The sequence below is a fragment of the Seriola lalandi genome, unplaced genomic scaffold (assembly GCF_002814215.2).
Source record: "Seriola lalandi dorsalis isolate HSWRI2012SDOR001 ecotype SW California unplaced genomic scaffold, Sedor1 jcf7180002054690, whole genome shotgun sequence".
In the NCBI taxonomy this organism is placed as follows: Eukaryota; Metazoa; Chordata; class Actinopteri; order Carangiformes; family Carangidae; genus Seriola; species Seriola lalandi.
The window spans coordinates 1,222,897-1,231,994 of NW_019525243.1; the positions used below are offsets into that span (position 1 = coordinate 1,222,897).

At 43.1% G+C, this 9,098-nt stretch overlaps 1 protein-coding gene across 1 annotated transcript; it reads left to right on the forward strand.

The window, feature by feature from the left end:
- The first annotated feature begins 418 nt into the window (after positions 1-418).
- On the forward strand, positions 419-8,387 carry cbx4 (chromobox homolog 4 (Pc class homolog, Drosophila)). The gene is made up of 5 exons (XM_023423314.2): positions 419-769; positions 904-947; positions 1,773-1,838; positions 3,969-4,035; positions 5,375-8,387. Exons 1-5 carry the CDS (start codon positions 701-703, stop codon positions 6,794-6,796), a joined length of 1,668 nt encoding a protein of 555 aa, XP_023279082.1. The 5' UTR covers positions 419-700; the 3' UTR covers positions 6,797-8,387.
- Positions 8,388-9,098: the final 711 nt, after the last annotated feature.

A 9,098-nucleotide genomic window follows, 5' to 3' on the forward strand; every position in this document is an offset into this window, starting at 1 on the left:
CAAAACTGGGAATTTCAGCTCCCTAAGGTGAACACTTGCAGCATTAAAAAAAAAGCATTTTAAACCCCTTGTTCGGTCATGTGAATTTACTGGCATCTATTGTAAATGCACATACTATTGTTTACATCCATACATCATCTGTAGTTGAATAAACTCAATCGTTCTAAGTGTTTTTTTTCCTCATGCACAGCACATTAAACGCTGGAGGAGGAGGGAGTCCCAGCAGTCTTGTTGTCGAATCAAACGATATAAGTGCACAAGTGGGTTTTATTCACGTGTTGTGACAGTAACGAAGCGATTGATTTGAATTTCCAGATATCCCTCCTGCAGTCCAGCACTCACGGGATAAACCCCAACCTCTGTGCAAGGTCTCCACCTCCCCCCCTCCCCTCTTTGACGTCATGCACCGAGCTGGAGCTATTGCACGGAAAGAGCTGCTCGCAGCCGCACTACTGTGAATATCTCTATGCTCATTGCCAGGACTGTCGAGTGTGCAAAGGAGGGAGAGAGAGAGAGAGACAGAGAGAGAGGGAGAGAGACAGAGAGAGCGAGGAGGAGAGGTGGAGGGAATACAGTTGGGTTTGGATACAACTGGAAAACTACCAAGCGCGCACAGCACGCACCGAGCGGAAGGCACATCGACGGTGCGTAGCCAACATTTCACCTACTCCCCGTCCGCTGCGATCGGATCCAGGCGAGAATGGAGCTCCCTGCCGCCGGAGAGCACGTCTTTGCGGTGGAGGGCATCGAAAAGAAGCGCATCCGCAAGGTAACAGAGAGAGGAGCGTGTGTGCAAAAGCGCTCCGGACGTTGAAATATTGCGTTTGACATGAGCCTCACATATATATATATATATATATATATATATATAATTTTTTTTCTTCTCCTTCTCCACCATCACAGGGCAAAATAGAGTACCTGGTCAAGTGGCGAGGCTGGTCTCCCAAGTAAGTCTCAATGCAGCTGTGTCTGAGATACATCCGATCATTTCATTGCAACATTTTTTGCAACAAAATCAAATGTTGTTGCTTCAAAAAATGGCATTCATCAAAGGCGTGCACGCACAGTGTGTGGTTGTTTGTTCAAGAGTGCGTGTATGTGTGTGTGTATGTGTGAGTGTGTATATACGTGTGTGTGAGTGTGTGTGTGTGTGTGTGTGTGTGTAAGCTGGGAGAGCGCGGTTGGTATGTGTTTCAGTGTATCCGCGGATGCCTTCACTAATTTATGCGAGGGAAGGGGGTAGGCACAGCCATGTAATCCCGTTTTAATTATTTCTGCTCTGCCAGCGAATTTACGAGACAGTGGTGCTAAAATGGCCGACTGTATGTTGGTGCTGGAGGACCGTTTGGAGACACATATTGTTTGATATATACATATTTACATATATGTATAGCCTATATATATATATATATATATATATATATATATATAGGCCTATATATATTTGGGCTGTGCAGTTGGATGTCCTCTTGGTTCATTTGTTGTAGACTAATAGCTAGCGGTTATTAATGGTTTTGCAAATTCAATAATCATGAAAGAAAATAAATAAATCTGCTATTATATCATGGCTTTAAATTTGAGGCTTTACCTGTCTACTTCGACTGCACAGTAATGGTGAAGATGTGGGAATGTGTGTGTGTGTGTGTGTGTGTGTGTGTGTGTGTGAGAGAGAGAGAGAGAGAGAGAGAGAGAGAGAGAGGCCTGTGTGTCAGTTAGAAAAAGGCAGTTTTGCACGTGACAGCTCTCTGACAGTTGTTTGCTCCTCTCTGCAGATACAACACATGGGAACCAGAGGAAAACATCCTTGACCCGCGCCTCCTCGTCGCGTTTCAACACAGGTGAGAGAAATGTGAACTTCGGACAAGGCCGCACAGCCTCCAGTTCAGCAATGACCATATATGGGCATGGGAGGAGGGGCGCCCCAGTAACTCTATCACTGATCCCCCCTCCCCTTCTCATAGGACTGTCTCCTGGGGAAGAGGCTGGGGATGTGGTAGTGAGAATTCCTAATTCATGCTAATGATAGATCGGATATGCGCAAATATGCGTGGATGTAGCTTATGTTAAAAGGCATAAATTGTAACAAATTATCATCTTGTTACGTGGTTTTGCATTAGGAATCAGGGCTGAACGCATGCAATGACCTCAATAGGCTACACATAGAAATTTAGGCACATAATGGACCAATGCAAATGGAAAAGTATTCATGTGGATCAAACTACAATGATGTGTTTGTAATCACATTCGTACAGTTCAGTTTCTTTGAAACCATAAGGCCTGAGCAGGACAGGTGCTAATTCAGCAGCTGAGCTCCACAAGAGCAGAGCTCCACTGTTTTCAGTTGGGGTGCAGGACACAAGCATGGAGGTTTGTTGTGGTTTCCATGTGAGGAGGCCGAGCTGATGCCTGATGGAATTCTCATCACTACCAGTGTGAGATGTGCAAACTGACTGAGCTGTGCTGTGTTACTTCTGCAGGCTGAGAAAACCATTCGACAATACTAGATTTGTGACATCACATGCACATACCTTTTTCTTTTTTTTTTGCTATGTAATGTTGTGGAAACAGAATATCTTACCATTTGACTGGCAACCTGTTTTCAATCTTGGGTCAACAGTAGATGTAATAGAGGCCTGTAAAATAATGACAAATACATAAATGTCAATCTCAGGGGTTGAGATGTTAATGAATACAAATGCTGCTGTCCCTTTAGCCCTGCGGTGTGTGCACGACAACATCTTGTCTGGATTGTTGGACCCATGAGGCCTGTGAGATACACTCTCTCTGTAGGCCACTAGGCCTAAAGACATGATGGCTGGGGAAAGGAATTCGCATTTTTGAAAAGGCTAATTGACACGCAGTGCTCTCCAGCGTTTCCAGTGTACGCTCTCATATTCCCCTGCAGCCTGCTTGCCCGCCTGGCTCTCTGTGTGTGTGTGTGTGTGTGTGTGTGTATATGTGTGTATTTGGCTCTGTGCTGATGGTCATGGAGTGCTGCCTCTGCGCTGTGTGTGTGGATTCCTCTCTGCTCCCAGAGGATGGGGGAGGGGATCCAACAAGGGAGGCTGTAATTGCCAAATCTTCTGTGAATAGGGGTCACCCCGTTGGACGCTGTTTGAAATCGCACACATTATAGCATTAAAATGTGGACTGTTTATTGTGGCAATTTTCTGGCAGCTCTGACAGTTTGAACATCTGTAGCAAGAGGCCAACAATAGGCTGGGTTTACACAGGCCTGGTGGAGTCTGCGTGCAGCCGGCCTTCGCCCACCGCTGGTTATTTATGAGCCAATGATGAGTCAAGGTTTATATCAGGGAGCAATATTTCACAGACAGCTCTGTGCTTTGGTCTGGTCTACTATAATCCTCACTACTCCCTCAATAAAAGCAGTTCCAAGAAATGTTTGTTATTAGTCTGATATAATTCATCACCCTGCAATTTCAGAGTGTAGACGTCATGCTGCACAAGACACATGGTGTGCAAGCTTTCAACAGCGGCATGCGTCCCAGAAGTAGCCTACTCCACAACGTTGCATTTATCCCATTTCATCCGTACTTCATGACCCCAATTAGAGTTTGAATGTAGGAAGAGGAAGGGTGTGCTGCAGGAGGGAGGATGTTTGAAAGACAAGGAGAGATTCTGCCTGCTGTAGCCGTAATTAAATTTCTCCAGGATAATGAGAATATGGAATGGGCCGATTACCATGGAGAGCTATGCAAATAAGGACCATAATGCTTTGCAGCGGGTCACATGTGGGCATTCATTAGTCCTCCAAATCAAAATTCCACTTTTGACCTTGAATAGGTAAAAGAAAATGAACGAATCCTCCAAATGTCAAACCTGTAATTTTCCATGTGATATAATTAGATTTTTAATGTAGTAAGCTGAAACATTGTCTGACAAATGAGGTGTTGTATCTAGAAGGTAAATATGGTGCAAGAAAATGTAATTATCTTTTGTTTTCACAGAGAGAGACAGGAGCAGCTGATGGGATATCGCAAACGTGGACCAAAACCAAAACATCTTTTACTGCAGGTAATTATCATCTTTGTTACCAGCGTGATAGTTTCTGTGGAAACGTCGCGCTTTTCAGATCCTTGCGGTAAGTTTCTCTCAATAAGAAGCCAATAGGAGGGGGGTTCTGTCAGGTGTGTTAGAGCGGCTGTCATTCAGTACGTTGTTATTTATAGACTTCTTTGACTGAGTGATGGGGGTAAAAGGCTAAGAGAGGATGGGGTTTTACAGCTACTCATCATGAAACCAGGTTTGTTGCCTGAGGTTACATAAGCATTGCCTGAGTGCACTCATTCAATCTGCATGTTCATTATTTCTTTACTAAATAGCGTTGTATGCAAAACACAATATTTTTAAAGGGAGCTTGATATTCTAGGTGAGTTGCTTTTGCACCAAGTGAATCAGTATGACGAGAATGTTGTCTTTCATTTCCCCGTTTACAAATGTTTCCCAAGACAAAAATAGATGGCTGAAAGTAACACTCTGTCATGCTTTGACTCTCTCAGCTCAGGTCTTTACAGAGCCATATTCTGAGCCAAATGTGATTATATATTTTGAGAAAGTCGGACCTGATTGCTATGCAGTGTCACTCCTTAAGAGGCATACCACTCTGCCAGAGTCACACGTGGCCAGCAATCAGGGATAAAGCGTGACATGTCTGGTGGCACTTGTCTGACCTAAGGTCACAGCCAAAGCATCTTGAGCGTTCCGCTGCAGTGCCCCTCTGATGGCCCGAGGGGTCAGTCTGTACAGGAGGAGGGGGAGGGGACAAGATGGTGGGAGGGGGCTCATATGCTGGATCCTGATAGTTTATTTCAGTTTCTAACAGACGTAAACTTTAATTTTATCTGCGTTTTAGCTTACAGGACAGGTTTGTATATTGTACTGTTCCACCTGTGAAAACAGTTGTATAATGTCTTCTGTGAGTCTGGAAGAGCTATGTCTAGTCTGAGAAAATAACTCTGATGACAGCTCAGCTTTGGCTTGGAGATGACACATTTATATCAGGCCGCCTGTGTTACAAATTGGGGGTATAGAGTTTGAAAGACATGGGCAGGAAGGGTCAAACAAGTTAATCCCAGTGGTTGCATTATGGGAATCGTAGGATCTGGTCCTTTTGGAGCTTGATATATGTACTAGTGACTGAAAATCAGGATATCTCAGCAACTGTTTCTTTGATGTTTCACAATTTTTTTAATGTGTCCTTATTGTATGAACTGCATTACTAAATCACTGGAGTACCCCTTCAGGGCACTCTGTTATTTTAGCTGTGTTTTTATTTACATTACATTTACATATTGTGAGGGTTTTGATGAAGATGGGTGAAATGTTAAACTTTGTGTCTCGTCACTTCTTCAAGGTTCCCTCATTTGCCCGGAGATCCAGTATCCCAGCAGGTTTTGAGGAGACATGTCAGGATGCAGAAGGTGGCCTCAAGTCGGATCCTGTCCAAGTCCAGCGCTCCCAGCCTCAGCAGTATCAGCTGAACAGCAAGAAGCACCATCAGTACCAGCCCAGCAGCCAGGAGGTTCCTGCTGACCAGCTAACCAACGGCAAAAAGAAGTTCATCTACCAGCTAAACAGCAAGAAGCACCACCACTACGAGCCTGACCCGAATATGTTTGACACACAGGCCACCAGGCTCAAAGAGGTGGTCAAAGTTCAGGAATCAGCCTGTAAACCAGCAAATCCTGGCTGGAACTTACCACTGGCACTGCAGCAGAAATGGGTTCGTGACAAAGACACAGGATGCTTGAGCAAAGTCAAAGAGTTGGCAGTGGAGGTGAGGAAACCAGCTGTTAAAGAGGCTGAGAGCGAACATGCCCTTAAACCCAATCCTAAAGACGCAACACTGCCTAGCGCTATTAGCAGCAAAATGAAGATAATCAAGAACAAAAACAAGAACGGACGCATTGTCATTGTCATGAGCAAATATATGGATAGTAACAAGGTTCATGGAGCGAAGGGTAAACACGGGGAATCATCAAGTGAAGACAAACCGCAAAACACCAAACCATCAGAGAACAATCCAGCACACAGAACCAAAATGGCGGAGCACCCGGAGAATGGTATCCCCAAAGAGATCTGTAACGGCAGCTCGCTTCCTGCCGCAGAACATCCTATAAAGTGTTCCCCAAAGGACAGACATTTCTCCAAACCATCGCCAAGCACAGCAGAGGAATACAACACTGAGGTAGCTCGGGGTCAGGCTGATTTGCCGGATGATCTCCCGCTACAGCTGACTGCTAGCTCACCCCTGATGTCCTGGGCTGTTGACACCAACATCCCAACCCCTACAGCCGTCGACCAGATCAGGATCCCTTCCTTTCCCAACGACCGCAAGCGCAAGCTCTCAGATCCAGTGGAGGATAGGAGTGTTTCTAAAACCTACCTGACCTCCAGAAGCTTCAGTGTGCCCAGCACAGTCGTCACGCCACCTCAGGACAAACCCATGGACCTCCAGTGTAGTGGCCGGCGCGCCAGCAGTGCATGCACCTATGAGGTTATGGACCCCGGTAGCCAAGAAGAGCCGATGGATCTGAGCTGCCCAAAGACTAAGAGGCAAGTGGAGCCAGAAATACAGCCAGAGCCAGAGCCAGCACCAGAGCCTGAGCCTGCTGTCAGAGATACTCCTCCCATTACAGAGGACACACAGAAATCAACAGAGAAATCTAAAGAAGCACCTGTTAAAAAAATCTCCCCTTTTATGGGAAATATCATCATCACTGATATCACAACAAACAGTCTCACCGTCACCTTCAAGGAATATGTTTCTTTCTAAGGAACTCTTTGTAAAAAAAATGGGACTACCAGTGACCAATTGGATGATCCTGTCAATATGTGCATATGTAAAAATATCAGAATTTTGTATATACGGAAATTTATAATTTATCATTCAAATTCAATATGTTTCTTATAATGTTTTATACTGTAACTCCTCTGTGACGTTGTAGCCAAGAAAGTGCCCTCGAGGATTTGAGTGAATGCATTCATGTGGATGTATTCCACACACACACAAAAAAAAAAAATCAGTTTATTTGTCATATGGAGCTTAATGGGATACTTTTTGCTGTTGTTTCATACCTGTACCAAACTTATAACCTGAGATGTATGAAGGTTTATACGTATTTTGTATGAATAATATCTCTTATTTTGGTCCTGATAGAAGGTAGAGAGAAACTTGTTGACTCTATGGTGATCTAAGATCAAATTGAAAGCACTTACATTTTTATATGTTAATTTGTGTCATGTACCTTCGTTAATGGAGATGGTCTCTTTAAGTCTTATTTCAATTTTTTTTTTTTTTTTTTTTTACTCCAGACATGTACACTCAGTCTGACTTGGCATATTTTGTTACATGCTTTGTTTATGGAGAAAAATAATGATGCAAATTTAAAAAGCAGGTGTGTCTGAACAGAGTGTAAACACAGTAGTGACAACTGTGGGATGCGTGTCAAAAACCTTTAAGCAACGTCTCAGCTTTTTATGTTGTCTTTGGGGTTTTTTTTCTCACCGTTGAGATGCAGAAAAAGTCATCAGTGGATCTGACATTACAATCCAGTCTGTTACGATACTGCACACTTCCTCTTAAGCAAACATTTGTGGAACAAAATCTGACATGTATTTTCTCAAAGGTCAGACCCATTAAGAAAATGATGTCATTTATCAAACATGTGACTTCCCGTGTAGCTGACGTATTGATTATTACCATAATAAGGTTGTGATTTATTACCTTGTTGACCTCACATATTGCTGGACTTACTTTAAAATATCTGCTAGTCTTGTTAGGATTCTCCTAATGTTACACAGATTAACGATATTCATCTCATTTTGCTATGGAACCTCATCATGTGGTCTGAAGAATACACATGACTGCTATGTTTTAGAAGAAGCTGCCAGAGTCATTGACGAGTATGTTATAGTTACAGATTCAATGTGAGTTGCTGTTACATGCAATCCAGTGAGTTCAAGCTGTTTTGATTATGCTGCTGAAAATTCAAATGTCAAAGCTGTTGGCTGTAACCTACATTTGAGTCCAAATTGCCTTCTACGCACAGTAAATGCAAAACCAGTAAGAATGCTAAAGTGCAAGAATAATAAAATATGAAGAGTGCATATTTATTGACATTTAATTTGTTTTTCAAAACCATTACAAGATGTTCTCTGTATCCGAAGCTACAAGTGATTCCATAGAACAGGTTGTCCTCTACTTTTTGTTTTCGTCTCTTTTGCTAACTCTCTCTCTTGCACTTGGTTCGAAGTCAAAATGATTGTTAGAAAGTATGTTCTACCAGGAGCTGGTTGACTTATTTCTGTTGGCACAGCGTATTGGATGGTATGTTTCACAATAAAGAAAGAGATTTGACCTCTGATATTTTGCTGCGTTGACACTAGGTGGGGGCAAACTGGGCGTTTCGTGTGTTGACATATTGAATTTCTTCTTTCTTCGTTTTTTTTGGTTTTTTTGTTCTAGCTCTCCAGTAAAAGATTTATGTATCATTGTTTGCGTTCTGCAGTTCCTCTGAAGCCTCTCTGCCCATGGAGAGGAAGAATGGAACATTAAGCACTAGAAACACTAACTTGGTTGTGAACCATGAATAGCAAAACAGATCGTGTTGCATAATCACAAACGATCCTGCACAAAGGGCCCTCTGTATTGCGTAACTCCACCGGTCACTTGTATTATTAAAACTTTACCCATGCATTATTTTTCTATTGCAGCTCAACCCCAAGCAGGAATGTAAACACACAACATGACTATAGAGGAGGACATGGGGAGGTTATTATGTAATTGTTCGATTGTAAAGGGAAGAAAGGCCTCATGGAGGGTAGGTAGGCTATTTGACTGTGTGTATGTGTGTGTGTGCAGTGCAGCGCAGTGTAGCAGGGAGGTGCATCAATTATATGACATTTAAACATAATGTGTCTGCAGAAGGCTTTGTGGCAGCACAAAGAGTGAGCTCTGGTGTTTTCTCTCTGCAGCCCTGTGTCGCCAAGACACAGTAGTTCCCCCTACAATATTTTCATACAGTATAATTTAAATAGATAAGTCCAGACATACAAAACTACAGATACACATGCAA

Excerpts from the sequence above, each read along its gene's own strand:
- cbx4 (XM_023423314.2), top strand. The coding sequence starts at position 701 with ATGGAGCTCCCTGCCGCCGGAGAGCACGTCTTTGCGGTGGAGGGCATC. Across the intron at positions 770-903 it reads AAAAGAAGCGCATCCGCAAG|GGCAAAATAGAGTACCTGGT; the intron begins GTAACAGAGAGA and ends CCACCATCACAG. Across the intron at positions 1,839-3,968 it reads CTCGTCGCGTTTCAACACAG|AGAGAGACAGGAGCAGCTGA; the intron begins GTGAGAGAAATG and ends TTGTTTTCACAG.